Source organism: Leucoraja erinacea, chromosome 14 (assembly GCF_028641065.1).
Source record: "Leucoraja erinacea ecotype New England chromosome 14, Leri_hhj_1, whole genome shotgun sequence".
In the NCBI taxonomy this organism is placed as follows: Eukaryota; Metazoa; Chordata; class Chondrichthyes; order Rajiformes; family Rajidae; genus Leucoraja; species Leucoraja erinaceus.
In genome coordinates this window covers 43,790,655-43,812,060 of record NC_073390.1, presented here as the reverse complement: position 1 = coordinate 43,812,060, position 21,406 = coordinate 43,790,655, and the positions used below count along the sequence as shown (strand labels likewise).

Below are 21,406 nucleotides of genomic sequence, written 5' to 3'. Positions count from 1 at the left end.
TTTTTTTAATTGTAATTTAGAGAAGCTCTAAGACTAGAGTTTACGGAGATGCAGCAGAAATGTGAGACAATGCAGAAAAGTGCAATAACACAACAGATGCTTCTTGAGTCTGAAATTACCCACCTAAAAGAGAACTTGAAGACATCTGTTAATAAATGTGAACACATTAAAAAGGAAAAGGAAACCCAAATGGATCAGGTGTGCTATAACTCTGGAGTCAACAACAGAGCAAAGGAAACAGCTACTTATGGTTGCAGATGTTATTAATAATAATGTTACAATTTGCCAAGATTGTGAAATGTATTTTAATTTCAATTGTGAAAACAGCACAGGCACATTTAAATTATTCCCATGGAAGTTAACTAATTGAAAAGGTATTAGTGACTAGTGGGGTACCGCAAGGCTCGGTGCTGGGACCACAGCTATTTACAATATACATCAATGATTTAGATGAAGGGATTCAAAGTAACATTAGCAAATTTGCAGATGACTCAAAGCTGGGTGGCAGTGTGAACTGTGAGGAGGATGCTATGAGAATGCAGGGTGACTTGGACAGGTTGGGTGAGTGGGCAGATGCAGTTTAATGTGGATAAATGTGAGGTTATCCACTTTGGTAGCAAAAACAGGAAAGCAGATTGTTATCTAAATGGTGTCAAGTTGGGGAAAGGGGAAGTACAATGGGATCTGAGGATCCTTGTTCATCAGTCAATGAAAGTAAGCATGCAGGTACAGCGGGCAGTGAAGAAAGCGAATGGCATGTTTGCCTTCATAACAAGTGGAGTTGAGTATAGGAGCAAAGAGGTCCTTCTGCAGTTGTATAAGGCCCTAGTGAGACCATACCTGGAGTATTGTGTGCAGTTTCGGTCCCCTAATTTGAGGAAGAACATTATTGCTACTGAGGGAGTGCAGCGTAGGTTTACAAGGTTAATTCCCGGGATGGCGGGACTGTCATATGCTGAGAGAATGGAGCGGCTGGGCTTGTATACTCTGGAGTTTAGGATTAGAAGGGATCTTATTGAAACGTATCAGATTATTAAGGGTTTGGACACGCTAGAGGCAGGAAATATGTTCCCGATGTTGGGGGAGTCCAGAACCAGGGGCCCCTGTTTAAGAATAAGGGGTAAGCGATTTAGAATGGAGATGAGGAAACACTTTTTCACACAGAGAGTTGTGAGTCTGTGGAATTCTCTGCCTCAGAGGGCGGTGGAGGCCGGTTCTCTGGATACTTTCAAGAGGGAGCTAGATAGGGCTCTTAAAGATAGCGGAGTCGGGGGATATGGGGAGAAGGCAGGAACGAGTACTGATTGGGGATGATCACAATGAATGGCGGTGCTGGCTCGAAGGGCCGAATGGCCTCCACCTGCACCTATTTTCTGTGTTTCTATGTTTTTATGACTGATCAAATGGTCATGAGGATCAAGATGCAAAATGGCAACACAGGTGATCCACTCCAAGGGATCCTGGTTTCAGGTACTAAGCATTGGTTTGTTCCATGTGCCTTATATATAACCAGTTAGGGCTACTATTGCTTCATGGAAAATTCACATATTGACAGCATATCTGTTGTTGTTTGCCAAAAGTTAATTTAACCTTTAAAAATAAAATTAACCTTTGTTTGGTTCTCTGGCAGGCAAAAAACACAATTGATAATATTACAAAGGAGAAGAACATACTTGAGAAACAAATAACTAAGAATCAGGTAGAGTATTAATAGATTACTTAGTATCAATCTTGTACTTCTTAAAATACACTGGCCAAGAAATTGGTGTGTGCTGAGGCCATTGTTAATTTTCTACATAAGGCCCAAGGCAGTCTTGGAGTGGGTAGAGTGGATAATGGAGAATGCTTGGAAAGAGAAAAACCAGAGTCTAACGAGGTTCCGTCCTTTAACAGATATAACAAAAGAATCAGAACTAATTTTGCTAACCGTGAGAACTATGCTGCAAGTTGATTTGCAGCAATAAGATTATATTGTGTAGCACACAAAGGAGGATGCCAAGGTTCCAGTTACAATTACTGTGCTCTAGTCACAAAGTACTGGAGGAACTCTGTTGGTCAGATAGCATTTCCACAGTTCCTGCCAGACTTGCAGAGTTTTCTAAACAACAACTCATTTTGTGATGCAAAACTGCCAAGATTAAACCTATCAGCAATTTTAATTGACAGTAGTAAAATAAGTAAAAGTTACTCAATAGGCAGTTAATATTAAATCATGAGATACATTTGGGGTATTATTGAAATATTGGTTTTCTTAGACACCTAATCAGTGTAAATTTGACTTACAGATTCAATTAAAATAAGAAAACTTACAAAAACATAATTTGGTAGCTACACACCTCTGCTGACTCTTGACATTTTATTCGTCACAAATTCATCTTTTAATGATACAGAGGTTGCTGCACTGAGTATCTGCTGATATACTGAAAGTTATGTGATGAATTAACTCTCTTGTTATAGTAGCAATGTTACAAAATTTTGAGATTTAAAAAATCAAGTCTGCAATTTATCCCATCAGATAAAGCATAACAATAAGTTTAATTTGACACCTAATTCACTTTCATATCTCAAGTAATTAAAAAGTTATGGCCATTTTCATACTCGGAAATTAGCATCTTGTTCCCTATTGATTTTCTATGGACATAACAAAAAAGCTGTGATCGTGGACAGTCAAAAGCCCATAACCTTCTTAAAAATTAAGAGAACTGAATGAAATTTTCAGTTATCATAGATTGAAGCATTCTGAAACAAATATAAAATAATCTTACTTGGATGACCTGAAATTAAAGCATATAATTAGTTAGTTACCCAATTGTAGCTAATTTCAAACTTCAATTACTAGATTTAAACATCTATCCATTTCTTAATAAATGATTAATATTTTTAAATAGCCTAAGTGTCCAAATAATATTCACAAATAATTCACAATAAAACATGATTTTTAAATCTCATTTACATCAATTTATAGGCCAAATGGAAGGAATTTAGTGTTCATTTGCTGTAAATTAAAGTCAATTTAAATCGGCTTTCTAGTGGGTTCCTGTGAACGCGCTGGTTTAGAACGTTCACATTGCGCTGGATTTGTGCCCTCAAGTGCCCAGAAAAATACTGCGGGATATAAAGAGCCCAAAATGAACTACTCGCTATAGAAAACTTTATAAACAGGGTTATATACAAGCCCCATTTAATGTAAAAATAAGGTACATACCTTTAATTGTTTGCTTTATAAAACCCTGGGGCTGCGAGAGGTTGCGGAGTGAGAGAGTGATTTTTAAACTACTATAAATATTATACAAGGCCATAAAAACTAATAATACCTTTTGCGACGGGGTCTTTCAGCGATTTTCCGTTAATGATTTACTAGGCTGAACATTTTCGATTGGAACAGCCTAGTAAAAATCGCGTTTTAAACCCGCCCCCTCTAAACAGCGCCAAAATCGCGCACACAGGGTAGGGCAGATGCTCAGCCACGATTCAGGTAGGTTTTGTAACATACCTAGTTATAGTTCACAGAATTCCAGATTATGAATTGTATGTGAATTGATAAAGTTATATTTAGTCTCAAAGAAAACTAATGGAATATCTAATAAAATAATTAAATTATATTAATGGCAGAAGTATATCTCAATGTAAAGTTTTGTCTTTCACTTATCATAAATGTATCAATATATTTAAATACATTTTTATACTAAGGGACTGAAACCCATTCAAGTTCATCGTCCTGTAATGTTTTAATTGATTTCCTCAAATGTTTTCATGTATTAATTTTGCAAATGATTTCTACTTTTATGGGAAGAGACCACTTCATTCTTTTTTGCTGTTTATAGTCTAGAGTGCAGAAATTACAGGAAGAATTACAGTGCAGATTTGATGCTGGCTTTGAAAATGATCAATTACGGAAAGTTAACGCACTGCTTGAGACTAAATATTCTCAGGTGAGGCATCTCAGAACAGTTGTGAAACAAGCACAAAAGAGAAAGTTAAACAATTATTATTTTTGTAATGTATTTATTTAAAATGTAATTTTTCAAAGACTGTCCTTGTTTAGCCGATTGCATTATGGCCTTTTTCTTAGTTACCTGTGATTTATTTTCAATAATACGCCATAATAAGTGCAAATTTCAAGGTTTGCCCCTTTTCATTGGGAGTTCAAACTTCACCCCTGAAGTAATTAGTCAAAATTCACATTTTTGATTTACCAGTTCAGTTGAGCATATGCAAGGAAGCTATCCAGAAACAGTTTAAGAATAATTTTAAAATCACATGCAGTGTTATTATATTCTAAGCATAATTAAGTAAGACACAAAATGCTGGAGTAACTTAATGAGTCAGGCAAAACTCATTGTTCTCTGGAGAACATGAATAGGTGACGTTTCGGGTCAGGATCCTTCTTCAGACCAAATCGGCACTTATCAATTATTCTCCAGAGATGCTGCATGACCCACTAAGTTACTCCAGCACTTTGTGTCTGTTTTGTGTCTCTATGTGTCTCATGCACTAGCATCTGCAAGATACATTTAATTGTAATTTGGACCCCTTGAGGTCCAAACGAAATGCCGTTTCTGCAGCCATACATTACAAACAAATAGACCCAAGACACAACATAATTTACATAAACATCCATCACATTGCTGTGATGGAAGGCCAAATAAACTTATCTCTCCACTGCACTCTCCCCCCCCCCCCCGATGTCAGAATCAAAGTCAAAGCCCCCGGCTGGCGATGGCGATTGTCCCGCGGCCATTAAAGCCACGCCGGGTGGTGCGAGGTCGCACACCGGGTTCTTGATGTTAGAGCCCCCGGCGTGCGCTCGCAGAGTCCCGCGGCCATTCCAAGCCGCGCGGGGCGATGATGTAAGGCCCCGCTCCAGGAGCTCTTCAACCCCGCAACTCGGGCGGGGGAAGTCGCCGTTGCGAGAGCCCTGAAAAGCGGTCTCCCTCCAGGGACCCGCGGGCTCCCGGTGCCGCCGTCCACAGACCTGCAGTGAAGCCTCCGACTCTCCGGTCGGGCCGCAGCAGCAGCAGCAGCAGCGCTCCTCCACCGCTCCACCCGCTCCGGACTCGGCCAGCCCCGCGACAGTGACGGTGAGTCGTTGGCACCGGAGTCCCCGGTCTCTTCCTGTTGGAGGCCGCTCCTCATTGCAGCCCCAACAGCAGTTCCTTGGTATACACTAAAAGCTGCGTCTGCTACCCAGAAACAGCTGGAACTAGTATCTGCAGTTCCTTGGTAGACACTAAATGTTGGAGGAACTCAGCGGGACAGGCAGCATCTCTGGAGAGAAGGAATGGGTGACGTTTCGGGTCGAGACCCTTCTTCAGATTCCTTCTGCAGTTCCTTGTTTATTAAGATGTTTCATCCAGTTGTAAGATTACATAACATAAATCAACATTTACCTGACCAATCTATAAACATGTAACGATTACCTTTTGACCAACCGGAGATGAGACCTCTGATTAGTTTACAAAACGGAAAACTCCTTTGATTCAACTAATCAATCGGTGCTGAATCCCTTTGAAGGTTATTTTTACTCAACCGACTTGTTACAAGTAACTGCATTTCCTCTGCTGACTATTTATATTCCCAAAGCTGTCACATCTCCCATTAGTCCCCCAGAGATGAATTACTTCAGGAACAATTATGTGGCCCCCATTATGCCCTGATATACTGTAGGTATCCCATAGCGTGCCCATTTGGAGGCAGCAGGTCAACTAAGTATTTTTTGTATATCTTCGTCTATTCTTATTTGTTCTTCTTCTTTCGTGTGGCGTGCACAGCCTAAAGTTGTTGGACAACTTGTTCTATTTGATCTTCCGTTTGTGCACGTCGAGTTGATTGCATTAGTCGAAACAGGGCGGACCACGTCATGGTTGCAATCTTCCACCCCGTCTTATTTGTTCACCAAGCCTGATGGCACAATGGCACAATTACAGAAAACTGGTCTGACCAGGCACATTTGGCCTGTTACAACGTGTTTATCGCACTATGTTAGCTAACCCAGAGCACAGACGCAAGAGTGCCGCTGGTCATGATATTCATGAGTTTCTCTCACTTCTCTGGTGTTTCATTTATTTATATATACACATTATTTCTATTGCCCTGAGGCAGAAGGTCCGTGATCATGAATTATTCTTTCTTTAATAACTAGACCGCCAAGCTCCTTACATCTGAGCAGTTTTTTCTTCTTACTTCGCGCAAAATTCTTCCCTTTTCTGCTTAAACTCTTATTATTTATTATAGGATTAAAGTGTTACAAATTGTGCAGCTAGAGGAAGGAATGTACGTAGAAGGGGAGGGGAGATGTAAATGCAAGTCAAGGTGAGGCAGTGGGAGAGAGGGGAGAAATAAACGGGTGGGCGGAGGGAAGGGGAGGATACTGGCTGTTATTTAAAATTGGAGAATTTCAATTTCATACCATTCAGTGGTGGAAATCCCCGGGGGGGGCTCTGTTTTGAGAGGTGGGGGACGATCCCCCCCCTCATTTTTTGTAATCTGGATTTTAAAACCCGGTGAAATCTCTGCTTTCCGTGAGACAGTGGCGGTGGGACTGCTGATCGAGGGTGCCGATTGGACGAGAGAGACGTCGGTCAGCAGGCAATGGGGGCGGGTCATGATGATTCAAAGCGATGATTGGAGGAGGGAGGTGTCGGTCAGAGGTGGAAGTAGAGGGGTCGAACTGAGGATAGAGTGCTGTGATTTGAGGAGGGAGATGTGCCCAGGCCATAGGGTCACAACGGCAGCCCTGGACACGGGCCTGTGCCTCATCTGTAGCCAGGATCAATCCCGATCGGCTCACCGGCGCTGTAATCGCTGCCGAACCACCCACTGGACCATCCCCCCCCCCCCCCACCCCCCCCCCCCCCCCCCCCCCGCCCCCCCCCCATGGGGGGTGGCCAGAGACGTCGGCAGTCAGATGGGCGCGGTGCCCCACAGGTCCACAGCCAGCGCAGAGAAGCAGTGCTAAACCCAGCTCAACTCTGCCTCTCCCGCCGGGTTAACCTACAGCCCTGCCTGGACTTGCGGGAAATATGGCCCAGGCTTACAGCCAGCTCAGAGTAGCAGCGCTAGCTCCCATAGCTCCGGACTGGTATTCCGTCAGGCCAAGCAGGGCTGTAGGTTAACCCGGCGAGACAGGCAGAGTTGAGCTGCATTTACAATTGAGCCCACCGTTCAGAAGCCTTCGAAGCCTCGCGTGTGTGTGTGAGTGTGCGCATGCGAGCGCGGCCGCCAAGAAATTGTGTCCCCCCCTGACCCCCGGTCCCCTCCATATTTTGATAGCGATTTCCGTCACTGATTTTGATTGTAAGCAATCCAAGCGAAATATGAGGTGCCGTTCGTCTACTTTGTGTGTGACCTCGATCTGGCAATGGATGAGGGCCATGGCAAAAGGTCAGTATGGAAATAGGAAGAAAAATTAAAATAGTTAGCAACCAGGAGATCCAGTAAGCCTTGGCAGACTAAGTGCAAGTGTTCGGTGAAACAGTCGCCGAATCCACGGTTGGTCTCACAGATGTACAGGAAGCCACATCAGGAATACCGGATGCGGTACTTGAGGTCAAGGAATGCGCATGTGAACCTCTGTTTCATCTGGAAGGACCGCTGGTGTCGCTGGATGGAGGTGAAGGGGGAGGTATAGTGACACGTGCTACATCTCCTGCAGTTGCAGGAAAGGGGGTGGTTTGGGTGGGAAGGAATTAGTGAACAAAGGGGTTACGGAGTGAACAGTATTTTCAGAAGGTGGAATGGGCTGGGGATGGGAAGATGTAACTGATGGTGGGGTCAAATTGGAGATGATGGAAATGTTGAAGTATGATGTATTGGATGCAGGGGCCAGTGTGGTGAAAAGTGAGGACCAGCGGAACTCTATCCTTGTTCTGTCTGGGGGAGGGGGAGCAGATCCACGGGACACAGTGGAGATGTGGGTAAAGGATCCATCTAATATAGCGAGGGGGGAACCATGTTTACGAAGGAAAGGGGACATCTCAGATGTCTTGGAATGGAAAGTCGCATCTTGGGAGCAGAAGGCGATGGAGACGGAGACATGAGAGTTGGGGATAGCGCCTTTGCAAGAGGTGGGGTGGGAGTAGATGTAGTATAGATATTTGTGGGAGATGATGAGTTTGTAGTTCTGACCATTTAGAAATCTGTGCTTGGCAAGTGACTTTGGCTCTACCACTCCATCACTTTTATCTGTTGTCCTTTGCTTGGCTCAAACACCTACCAGCACATGCAGAGTTAACATTTTTCTCTGTTGTATCCCTGTAGTAAATAGGCAAGCCCTTATTTTTAAGCAGTGACTTGGTGTTCCAGATTCTTCCACAAGGGAAATTGTCTTTTCCTCTCTGCTTGGGATCTAATAGGTTTCAAAAATGCTCTAACCATGCATGATACTAGTTCCTATTGCAGTGGCTATTGATTAGTCTGGAAACATGACAAAAGCTTCAAGTTTAGTTGGAATTAAGTATAAGGGGATATTGAGAATTCATTTTCTGTCATTTCCTGTTTCCTCTTCAAAATTCTTCATAATGTTCTTTAAGAAGTTCAGCAGAATAGAAACATATTCCATCTTATGCTATAAGAATCAATTCTCAAATAAATTGTTATTTTACTTTATTTGCTTATGCAGCTTTAAACAAAGATTATCCAATGTTATCAATAACTTTCCTGATTTCATAAATTCTTTCTTGAAGTATGAATATTATTGGAGGCATTTACCTCTTTGTATTACATTGAATTATTTGAATTGAGATATAGTCACATAGCTCAGATTTAGAAAACTACAAATTAACTTGCTATTATTGCCATGCTTGCATTTTGAATGTTCTTATTGTTAGATACAGTTGATACTGGAACAAAAGGTAAAAGACTTGGCCTTGACCGTAATTTCACATGATCAAGCACTTTTTGAAACACAAAAGCTTAAAGAACATATAGAGATGATGGAAGATAAAGAAAGACGGAAGGTAAAAACAACAGTAAAATGTAAAAGAAAAAGTTGAATGCCATTGTGAGCACTATTGATTTGAATGTTACCTATTAAATAATTGTCATGAAAAGTTCCAGAGCCATCAGAATGACACTTTATGGATTTCTTTTATAGTATACCCAGAATTTTTGTAGTTTATAAAAAGGTTTTTTATTCGACAAGCTGGAACCAAAAGCCATTTCGTGAACCAAAGTGTGCCATAGATCTCAAAACCAGTGTAGGGTACAGCACTTGCTTTCTTTTGATATGTTAAAATAAAATGGGTATCAATCAAACCCCAAGTGATGAAGGTGATGTTTCAAATGATTCTCAGTCATATCACCAGGATCAGTTCAGAATTGTAGCTGCATTTTGTCATTCCATATAATTTTTCCACGATTTATGAAACCTACTTCTCAGATTAATGAAGAAATTACGTAAAATGTATGGTTATACAAAAAAAAATGATGGTCTCGCGCTTATTTACTTTAAGTCGGAAGAAATATGCATGGTTGATAAGATAAATTGACTGCAGGTAATTGACAATTACATTTTATCTACTTCCTTTCTCTTTGGCTTGTGATTGAGAAATAAGGTGCACTAAATACAATATTGTCAATTTGGGATTACAATTAAAATTACAATTTGGGATTATTTTAAGATAGTCAGTTAAACCAGGAATTGTCTGCGGTAACTGTCTCGTCCTGCCCCATTGAGGACTGTGTGAATCAATAGGTTGGAGTAATTCATAGCTTCATGCCTGGACTTATGAATAATTCCATTCATTTTCAGATTACAAATCTTCAACGACATTTAACGGACTCTAAGCAAGATAATAGTCAAATGGCAGCAACTGTGGAGAATGTGTTATCGTCACACAGACAACTCCAGCAGACAATGGATAAACTACAAATGGAACTTGAACAAAGAATCATGGAGATACATAGCTTGCAAAAGGACAAGTAAGGTCCTTTTTTTAGTACAAAGCTAATAGATTTTATGTATTTTCAGAAAACATAATTTTTACAGGTTAAGCAGCAAAATAACTATACACAAATTAACACATTAATTATAACTCTTAATTGTTGAGTAAGGACCAGCAGGTAAACCAGCTGGAATTGCATGCATATAGTTTACTAAGATTGTGGGCTTCCTGGAGTTTCATGGAGTGATAGACTGCACAAAGTGGCAGCCTGGTCTCTTCTCGTGAATCCCACTTCCTTAATGAATTTCAAAGTCTAATGCGTTCTGAATATGCAGCTGTTCTCTGACCAGAAATTCCTCACAGTGAATTCACAGATATAAATCTTTCACCCTCAGGCGATATGTGATGCACCATATTTCAGTTCAGTTTGACAAAGGAGCAAAACACAAAAGTGGTGGGGGAACTCAGCGGGTGAGGTAGCATCTGTGAAGAGAGTGGATAGATGACGTTTAAGGTCTGGACTCTTCTTCAGACCCACTGAGTTCCTCCATAACTTTGTGTTTTGCTTAAGCTTCCAGCCTCTGGAGCTTATTCTGTCTCCAGTATGGTGAAGGATTGGTTCTTGACAAATAATTAATCTTCCTTTCCTGACTGCTCAACCAATCATGACTCCAAGTTATGCTGCAACCAAAAAACCATCAAAAACTGATGTACAATCTTGCCGTTCTGTGAGTATTGCCCATCTCTGCTGCTGGGCAGCACATGCAACAGTATCTTATATCGATTATTTAATTTGTGTGAAAACTACACCAATTCAACTTAAGCTTCAAATACATCACTTTGCCACTCTGTATCGCTGTCACCAAGACTGAAGTATGCTATGCAGGAGAAGACTTTTGCCCCTGTCCCACTTAGGAAACCTGAACGGAAACCTCTGGTGATCTTGCCGGTTTCCATGAGGTTGCCGGAGGTTTTGGTCACTCTCCCTAATGGTCGAAAGTGGTTTCCGCATGGTTGAGGCTTCTTCTAGGTTGCTTCGATTGTTTCAAGATGATCAAAACCGGCCTCGACTAAAAATAGGTTGCCATTTGGTCAAAGCCAGTGGAGTGGGATCGCTATTTACTTACAGGCAGTCGAAGGCCATCTCCTTCGCTGACCAGCCATTTTGATTGGCTCATTGGAGGATCGCGACCTAGAAGACCCACCGGTAGGTAAAATGCCCGCTAAACTTTATTAAACTTAAAACTGTCTCCACTCCTTCTCACCCACTTCTCTCCCCTTCTCCTCACCTTTTCCTCCCTTTCTGCCCTTCTCTCTCCCCTTCTCTCCCCCTTCTCCTCCCTTCTCCGCTCCCCCCCCTCCCCCCCCCCACTCTCTAAAGGACTAACCGTGCTCTGTTTACCTTCCTCTTCATCGTGCAGACAGCGCTCCTCCATTCTCCATGGCCCCCACCTTTGCGATGTGTGTGTGTGGTCGGTAGCAAAGATCCTATAGGATCTTTGGTCGGTAGATGCAGCTCACGCTTCGGTCAATCGAGCTCAAGGTTTTCCAGGCGAGTGACCAAAACCTCCCGCGACTCATGGATCGCGGGCAAGGTCACCAGAGGTTTCTGTTCATGTTTCCTAAGTGGGACAGGGGCATTTTCAATCATCAAGAATTCTGAGGAGAGCTCACCAAGTACAGAGTGTGTAAGAAGGAACTGCAGGCGCTGGTTTAAATCGAAGATAGACACAAAAAGCTGGAGTCACTCAGCGGGACAGGCAGCATCACTGGAGAGAAGGAATGGGTGACGTTTCGGGTCGAGACCCTTCTTCAGACTACTGCCTGTCCTGCTATGTTACTCCAGTTTTTTGTGTCTATCTTCACTGTATATAGAAATTAGGAGATCTTAAAACACAAACTTGAAGTCTGAAAAGGTTCCTAGCTCTAGTTGCCTCGGGTAAACTGAAGCTGTTTAGCTATTCAGAATAATAGGTATTCTGAAGCTGTTTCTGCAAGTCCTGGAAAATCTATTTTTTCACAAGTAGATGATGGATGGTGTAAAATTGCACATGTCAATGAATGTTATGGAAGTGCCTTCCATAGGTACATTGCATGTTGTTGGTTTGATTTCTCCTTGTGCTGGTTATGCCATATATTTGGGATCACAATTCGTATGTAGATTACCCCTGTACTAATTTTTCAATTCCCAATTTTGGGTCAGGAATGTCACATCCATGGTCTCCAGAGAGGCTGCCTGGCCCACTGAGTTACTCCAGTACTTTGTGTCTTTTTCTGAGACTACAGTGAAGTAATTCCCTAAATTTATGTGCTGAATAAAGTTCCTCGTGTTATTCCTGATACATGCAGGTACTTATTTTGGAGTAAATATCTTTAAAATCATTATTAAATGTTATGGACATAGGTATGAAGTAATGCAGACTTAACACTACTGTAACATTCCAAATGATAAACTATCATTATGGTTATATATGAAGAAATTATAAACTATCAGCTGTTCAAAGAACTTTCCTTTACACTTCACTTTGGTAATTCAAGACTTCAGCGGACCATGATAGAGCTTGTTAACTTTCAATGCATACCGAATAATGACACTTTATTGAATATGTTAAATTTTCAATTGTTGTCCAGGTCTCACGCCCAAATAATTCTACAGAGACTGCAGGCTGAGCTGGAAGATCTACAGGGTAAACTGGCTAACATGGAAACACAACACAATGTTTGCTCCAGAAAATGTTCTCTCACTCCAGGTAGTCTCAAGGTGAGCCTTCTTCTGGTCAATGAGTGTAATTTTTATTTACCACTTGGAGATGTATTTAAAAACAAGGAACTGCAGACGCTGGTGTACAAAACACAAAGTTACTACAAGCAGTAACTCAGTGGGTCAGGCAGCATTTCTGGATCGGTGATGTTTCTGATGTATTTACCAGCTTAGTTGAACGATTAGGCAAGTTCAACAAGATCATAAAAACGAACAAGTGCATCGTTTGTTTGCAATGTATTCTGATGAAGGTCTTCAAACTGAAATATTAATCCTGTTTCTCTTTTGACAGATGCTGTCTCACATGCTAAGTGTTGCCAACATTTTCTGTTTCATTATTTGTTCCAGTGTATTTTGTCAAACTGTTGGATCTATCATGCTTTACAAAATGATCCATGGAGTAATCTATTCTATTAAAACATCTGCACCCCGTGGAATGACTATGCGCCGGAATTAAAACACAGACATCTTTCAGTGGCATGCAACATACAGTAGCTGTTAAGTAAATAACTTAATTGTTAAAATAATTTCAAAGTGATTTCTTATTGTTGATTTAGGGGATGCCTTTCCATGAAGGACTAGAGGTTGCTCGACAAGATAATAAGAAACTAGCACACAGTTTGGAACAGACTTTGCACGCAAGCAATAATTTACAGATTAAATTAAATCGACTACAAGATGAATTGGATAATAAAGAAAATAAGCAGCAGCAACTTCTCCACAACAGGTCAGGATAACATGGTTATGAAAAGATAATTACAGTAAAATTCTGACATTTCAGACAATTCACTGGCCCTGGTTTGTATGTGCCCTTTCCATTCATCTGGGGCCTAAAGACCCCTCTTTCTTTCCACTTCTTGGGACCCCAGTTCACATGTTATTTTTCAATTTGTTGCAGCCCAGTTCTCTTGCTCTCTTTCAATTTATCACGGACCCAGTTCTCATGCTCTCTTTCAGTTTACCTGGTTCACCAAATAATTTATTATCATATTGTGTGCATTAAAAAAAATTGAATCAGATGAGTGTTGAGGTATTAATTGAAGCAACACCCACTAGTCCAGAAAATCTGTTAAATCACGTTCACAATTTATAGGAGTAGAATTAGGCCATTCGACCCATTGAATTTACTCCACCATTCAATCATGGCTGCTTCCTAATCCCATCTCTGCTTCCTAATCCCATTTTCCTGCCTTCTCCCCATAACCCTTGACACCCATTCTAATCAAGAATTTGTCTTTCTCTGCCTTAAAAATATCCACTGACGGCCTCCACAGCCCTCTGTGGCAATGAGTTCCACAGATTAGCTACCCTCTGATTAAAGAAGTTCCTCCTCACCTCCTTTCTAAAAAAGCGCCCTTTAATTCTGAGGCTATGACCACTGGTCCTAGACTTTCTCACCAGGGGAAACATCCTTTCCACATCCAGTATATCTATGCCTTTCATTATTCTGTAAGTTTCAATGCGGTCCCCCCTCAACCTTCTAAGCTCCAGCAAGTAGAGGCCCAGTGCTGTCAAACGCTCATCATATGCTCATCATATCATAAATCGGCACTAGTGTCCTAGCATGTGGGATTATCAGAACATATTGTCTACAAATATTATACTTCAATTGAAAAGAATATTTGTAACTTACAAAGAGGAACCCATAAATCTTTTTCAAGCGTTTGACGTCAAGGTGTTTATAGAAACATAGAAAATAGGTGCAGGAGTAGGCCATTTGGCCCTTCGAGCAAGCACCGCTATTCAATATGATCATGGCTGATCATCCAAAATCAGTACCCCGTTCCTTCTTTTTCCCGATATCGCTTGATTCCATTTGCCCTAAGAGCTAATTCTAACTCTCTCTTGAAAACATCCAGTAAATTGGCCCCCACTGCCTTCTGTGGCAGAGAATTCCACAGATTCTCAACTTTCTGGGTGAAAAGGTTTTTCCTCATCTCAGTCCTAAATGGCCTACCCCTTTTTCTTAAACTGTGACCCCCCCTGGATCTGGACTCCCCCAACATGGAGAACATTTCTCCTGCATCCAAGTCTGTCCAATCCCTTAAGAATTTTATATGTTTCTATAAGGTCCCCTCTCATCCTTCTGTTCATTAGACAGACAGATAAAGGAAGTTATGTGCTAGAGACGGGAGGCAGGAATTACATTTTCATTGGCTTATATTTACTCTGCTTGGAAGCGTAAAGTATCCTTGAAGTGCAGATTTGATGCAATGGTTCTCCCCTTACTTTGTCTTGCACAGAGGAAGATAGGAATCACTAATGAAACTAGAATAACTGATTGATTCTCTGCTGGAGGTGTTCATTGCACATAGTGGATGTAGTGTACCTGGACTTTCAGAAAGCATTTGATAAGGTCCCAAATAGGAGAATAGTGGGCAAAATTAGAGCACATGGTATTGGAGATAGGTGCTGACATGGATAGAAAATTGGTTGGCAGATAGGAAACAAAGAGTAGGGATTAACAGGTCCCTTTCAGAATGGCAGGCAGTGACTAGTGGGTTACCGCAAGGCTCGGTGCTGCGACCCCAGCTATTTACAATATATATTAATGATTTAGATGAGGGGATTAAAAGTAACATTAGCAAATTTGCAGATGACACAAAGCTGGGTGGCAGTGTGAACTGTGAGGAGGATGCAGGGTGACTTGGATCGGTTGGGTGAGTGGGCAGATGCATGGCAGATGCAGTTTAATGTGGATAAATGTGAGGTTATCCATTTTGCTGGCAAAATCAGGAAGGCAGATTATTATCTAAATGGTGTTAAGTTGGGAAAAGGGGAAGTACAATGGGATCTGGGGATGCCTGTTCATCAGTCACTGAAAGTAAGCATGCAGGTACAGCAGGCAGTGAAGAATACGAATGTTATGTTGGCCTTCATAACAAGAGGAGTTGAGTATAGGAGGACAGAGGTCCTTGTGCAGTTGTACTGGCCCCTAGTGAGACCACACCTGGAGTATTGTGTGCAGTTTTGGTCTCCAAATTTGAGGAAGGACATACGTGCTATTGAGGGAGTGCAGTGTAGGTTCACAAGGTTAATTCCCGGGATGGCGGTACTGACATATGTTGATAGAATGGAGCGGTTGGGCTTGTATACTCTGGAATTTAGAAGGATGAGAGGGGATTTTATTGAAACATATTAGATTATTATGGGTTTGGACACGCTGGAGACAGGAAACATGTTCCCGACGTTGGGGGAGTCCAGAACCAGGGTCCACCGTTTAAGAATAGGGAGTAAGCCATTTAGAACAGAGATGAGGAAATATTTTCTCACACAGAGAGTTGTGAGTGTGGAATTCGCTGCCTCAGAGGGCGGTGAAGGCCGTTTCTCTGGATACTTTCTGGATAGCGGCATGAAGGGGTATGGGGAGAAGGCAGGAATGGGGTACTGATTTTGGATGATCAGCCATGATCATTGAATGGCAGTGCTGGCTCGAAGGTCTGAATGGCCTACTCCTGCACCTTGTCTATTGTAATTTATGAAGCGCATTATCTATATCCCATTCTTCAACTGAAGTCTGGGAGTCATCCTATCCCTGCTGTTTTGTTGGCTGTGAATGGGATCATCAGAGAACAACCTAACATCTCACTTTACCAGACAGCAGGACATGGATAAAAAAGCTAAAGGTGTTTTACATGATAATATTGTCCTGAAAAACACCTGCAGTAATGTTGTGATGTTAATAGGCAGTCACTCCAACGAGTTATGAATCCAGCTATTAGAGGGACATTCCACCTTAAGCTTCATTGACCTTGGTTTTGCTAGACCATTTTCATGCACGCAAACAGCATTAAAGATAGGCTTTACCTCCCACCTTGAGTCCATTCAAGAACCCAAGCAGTCTTTCCAGGTGCGGCAGAGGTTCACCTGCACCTCCTCCAACCTCATCTATTGCATCCGCTGCTCTAGGTGTCAACTGCTCTATATCGGTGAGACCAAGCATAGGCTTGGCGATCACTTCGCCCAACACCTCGGTTCGCTATAACCAACCTGATCTCCTGCTGGCTCAGCATTTCAACTCTCCCTCCCATTCCGAATCTGATCTTTCTGTCCTGGGCCTCCTCCTTGGCCAGAGTGAGGGCCACCGTAAATTGGAGGAGCAGCACCTCATATTTCGCTTGGGTAGTTTACACCCCAGCGGTATGAACATTGACTTCTCCAATTTCAGATAGTCCCTGCTTTCTCCTTCTTTCCCCTCCCCAGCTCTCCCTCAGCCACTCTCCCCTCTTCCTTTCTTCCCGACCCTCACATCGTCTGAAAAGGGGTCCGACCCGAAACGTCGCCTAATTCCTTAGCTCCATAGATGCTGTTTCTCCAGCATTTTTGTCTACCTTCGAATTTCCAGCATCTGCAGTTCCTTCTTAAATTAAAGATAGGCTTGGTAGGAGCAGTCGTTTCACATCACCTACACTATTCAGCTATCTGAGCCCAGACAGGCAAATGTTGTTCACAGCTGCTACAATGTACAGTATACGGTGAATGATAACTGTACACCTAAATGCAATCTAATCTTTTCTTTCTCTTCCTTCCTACTATAAACATTTTGCAGAGAACAAGAAACTGAGAATGCAACAATGGAATCCAAAATATTCAATGAACAAATTGAAACTTTGAAAAAACAATTCCAAAATGAGCGAGAGATAGTGAAGAAAGCCAGTCAAAAAGAAATCATTGAAGTAAGACTAATTACAATTCTATCTTTCCCCAAAAAAATACACCTAAAGATACTGGAAATGGGTCATTTGTGAAAGTGAATAAAATCTTCAAAAACAAATTAACTGCTAATAGATTTAACATTTTATTAGATTATATTTGTTTGATGAATTCGAACATTCAAAATTTATGGTGGAAAATAGCGATCTTGTTCAAATTGCACAGCTGTGGGTAAGACATGATCAAGGCGATTATTAGAATCATGGGCGGAAATCTTTGGGGGGACAGGGGGTACACATCCCCTCCATGTTTTGAGAGGTGGGGGATAATCCCCCCCCCCCTTGTTTTGTAATCCTGATTTTGAAATTCGTTGAAAAAAAAATCTATTAAAAATCTCCGCTTTCCACGAGACAGTGGGGGTGGGACTGATGATCGAGGGCGCCGATTGAACGAGTGAGACGTCGGTCAGCAGGCATCGGGGTGGGGGTGGCGGGACACGATGATTCAGCGCGATAATTGGAGGAGGGAGGTCGTCCAAGTGGAGCAAAGATCATAGAGCGGAGCTTGAATTGGCCTGTCCGCGGGTTCTTCCACCGCCCCGCGATCAAATTGCTGCATCGAGGCGATTAAGGCTCCTGCTGGGTGATGGAAGATTCCGCGGCCGGTTTGAAGCCGCCCCGGGTGATGAAAGGCCCCGCAAACGGGCTGATTCAAGGCCCACGATTCGGGGCGGACTAAGCTGCTGTTGCTGGAGTTTGGAGTCGGTCTCCAACCAGGTCAGCTCCCGATGTTATCGTCCACAGCGTGCACGGCCGAAGCCTCAGAAACCTCGCCCGTGTGCGCGTGCGGGCACCAAGGATTTGTGTGTGTGTGTGTGTGTGTCCCCCCCCCCCCCCCCCCATGTTTTTATAGCGATTTCCGTCCCTGATTAGAATTACACCATGAGCTTGTCTTTCAGGGAAAGAAAATTCAAAAGTATACAAATCGTATATTGTTTAACAGAGAATATTTTACAAACTTTGGCAACTATTGAAAATTGATCTTTGAATAGTTTTTTGAAGGCAAGGTGCTATGAAGCTGAAGAAGGGTCCAATCCAAAAACATTGCCCATTTCTTGTCACAGGTACTGCCTGTCCCACTCATTTCCTCCTATAGCCTTCAGAAAATTCTAGCTTCCAGCTTCTGCAGTTTCTTGTATCTCAAGATTCTGTGAATATTTCAGTAAGGGTGAAAATCATTTCTACTTAATTCCAGGCATAAAATATCTTAACTGCCTAGAAAGGTGCATGACAACAAATGTTTTGTCAAAGGTAGACACAAAATGCTGGAGTAACAGCGGGTGAGGCAGCATCTATGGAGAGAAGGAATGGGTGACGTTTCGGGTCGAGACCCTTCTTCAGACTGAAGGTCTGCTGCTGCAGTGTTCTTAAGCACCTGAGACCAAGTTGGAAAACGGGTGATGGATATGCACATTGAAATGCCTAATCCTATGTGAAATGTGCTAGAAAGCCTTCATTCCACAATGGAGCGTGGAGAAATCTGGAACCAACTTTGCTCAGAACTTGGGGAATATTTTAATCAGTATAAATCTGTTGCTAATTCCTTTTGTACACGTTTATATGCAGCATGATGTATGCTTGATTACTGAAGTCACAGCTTCCATTTTTAGCGGAAGAAGAATAGACCATTTTAGTTTTATCCTTTTTCCAGTAGGTTACTGAGGGAGTGAATCTCTTCTATATGCATTAAATAGCTGATTAGACATCCAGCATTACCAAGTAATATGTGTGTTGTGGTTGGGACCCTGCACTACTGGATATCTTTCAAGCCCAGCAATATTGCACACCCTCACCAGTCAAAAGAAATACTATTTTAGATTAGAAAGGCATACTAATCTTACTCAAATGGAAAGTATTTAACGTCACAATTTGGAAACCAGGGTATCAAACTTGTTAACATACATGAATCCAATGTACTCTTCCTAAATCGTAGTGCCCAGAATTGCTCATAGCAACCCAGCTGTGGCCTAACAAAAGTTTAGTATAACTTCATAAACGTTTCTATCTGCTTGTGTCCTATTCCCCACAATATGAAAGCAGTTTTCATTATCGTCTTTATAATTATTTTCTACACCATCCATAACATTTCAATGATCCTTGTGCCTGGATTGCTCCCTACGTTCTCCTTCCCCTCTCCCTCGCTCTTCATTGGCCCACCTTCCTTCTCCGTAGTTAAATAGAGAGAGATGAATGGGAGCAGTTGAAAACAAGGCAAGAACACAAATGGGAAAGGCTGGTTATCTTAAAATAGTTAAATTCTGTGTTGAGCCTAAAGGCTGCAACAACGATGTTGAGCCCTGATGGCTACAACAATGGGAGTTCAATTCTTAGAGATTGCATTGGGTTTCAACAAAAATGAAACAGCTAGAGAAACTTTGTGGGTCGAGCAGCATCTGTGGAGGGAAATGGAGAATGTTTTGAATAGATAGATACATAGAAAATAGGTGCAGGAGTAGGCCATTCAGCCCTTCGATGATAATGGCTGATCATCCGCAATCAGTACCCCGTTCCTGCCTTCTCCCCATATCCCTTGATTCCGCTAGCCCATAGACCTTTAACTCTCTTTTGAATGCATCCAGTGAATCGGCCTCCATTGTGTTCTGAGGCAGAGAATTCCACACATTCACAACTTTCAGGGTGAAAAGGTTTTTCCTCATCTCAGTTCTAAATAGTCTACCCCTTATTCTTAAACTGTGGCCCCTGGTTCTGGAATCCCCCAACATCGGGAAATAGTTTCCTGCATCTAACGTTTCCAATCCCTTAATAACTTTATATGTTTCTATAAGATCTCCGCTCATCCTTCTAAATTCCAGTGAATACCATCCCAGTCGTTGCATTCTTTCATCATATGACAGTCCCGTAATCCCGGGAATCAACCTTGTGAACCTACGCTGCACTCCCTCAATAGCAAGATTGTCCTTCCTCAAATTAGGAGATCAAAACTGCACACAATACTCCAGGTGTGGTCTCACCAGTGCCCTGTACAGCTGCAGATGGACCTCTTTGCTCCTATACCCAAATCTCGTTATGAAGGCTACCATGCCATTAGCTTTCTTCACTGCCTGCTGTACTTGAATGCTTACTTTCAGTGACTGGTGTACAAGGACACCCAGGTCTCGTTGCACTTCCCCTTTTCATAATCTGACACCATTCAGATAATAATCTGCCTTCTTATTCTTGCCACCAAAGTGGATAACCTCACATTTATCCACATTAAACTTAATCTGCCATGCATCTGCCCACTCCCCCACACCTGTCCAAGCACACCCTGTCATGTGCTCATAATGCATCCTCCATCAAATCATTAATATATTTTGTTCACACTGCCACCCAGCTTTGTGTCCATTCTGAAGGGGGCATCATACCCTGATGTCATAATATTGAAATAACTGCAGATGCTCCCAGCAGTAACTTATCAGGCACCCTCTGGAGAACATGGATAGGTGACACTATGTTGCCACGCTTCTGAATTGGGGATAGCCCAAAACAAAGTTTTCACTGTACCTTCCAATACCTTTGTTTTTCATGGTCATAATATTGAAGCACTAAATTTGATGAAGTGCAGATGCTTGTTAAAAAGGACACAATTTGCTGGAGTAACTCATCAGGTCAGGCAGCATCTCTGGAGAACATGGATAGGTGACACTTCAGGTTGAGACGCTTCTTTAGAGTGCGCTATTGATCTGTTTGGATAGCATGCAAAACAAAGCTTTTCACTGTACCTCGGTACGTGTGACAATAATAAACCTAAACTAACAGCCTGTAATTAGGTACACAAAATTGCTGGAGAAACTCAGCGGGTGCAGCAGCATCTATGGAGCGAAGGAAATAGGCGATGTTTCGGGCCGAAACCCTTCTTCAGCCCTGTAATTAGTATCTCTCATGGTGAAGAAACAACTTACATAGTGATAATTGAATGCAGCACTAAATTTGATGAAGTGCAGGTGGTTTTCTTTAACCGTATTTAAGTCATTTATAAATATACTGAATAAACAGATGAATTACCTCAAGATCCTCAGAAATGCTTGATTGAGATTAAGACTTATTAA

The 21,406-nt window shown here is 42.1% G+C and overlaps 1 protein-coding gene across 3 annotated transcripts in view; it reads left to right on the top strand.

Annotated features, from left to right (window-relative positions):
* Window positions 1-21,406, top strand: part of LOC129703652 (coiled-coil domain-containing protein 150-like) — a 54,781-nt gene that overhangs the window by 18,760 nt on the left and 14,615 nt on the right. For 2 of the 3 annotated variants that reach the window (XM_055646274.1, XM_055646276.1), the window contains 8 exons: window positions 21-198; window positions 1,631-1,699; window positions 3,825-3,932; window positions 8,829-8,957; window positions 9,752-9,921; window positions 12,516-12,645; window positions 13,203-13,372; window positions 17,195-17,321. In XM_055646274.1, the coding sequence (XP_055502249.1) occupies window positions 21-198; window positions 1,631-1,699; window positions 3,825-3,932; window positions 8,829-8,957; window positions 9,752-9,921; window positions 12,516-12,645; window positions 13,203-13,372; window positions 17,195-17,321 (1,081 nt within the window). The remainder of the gene's footprint in view (window positions 1-20; window positions 199-1,630; window positions 1,700-3,824; window positions 3,933-8,828; window positions 8,958-9,751; window positions 9,922-12,515; window positions 12,646-13,202; window positions 13,373-17,194; window positions 17,322-21,406) is intronic. The other variant, XM_055646275.1, reaches the window with a different exon arrangement.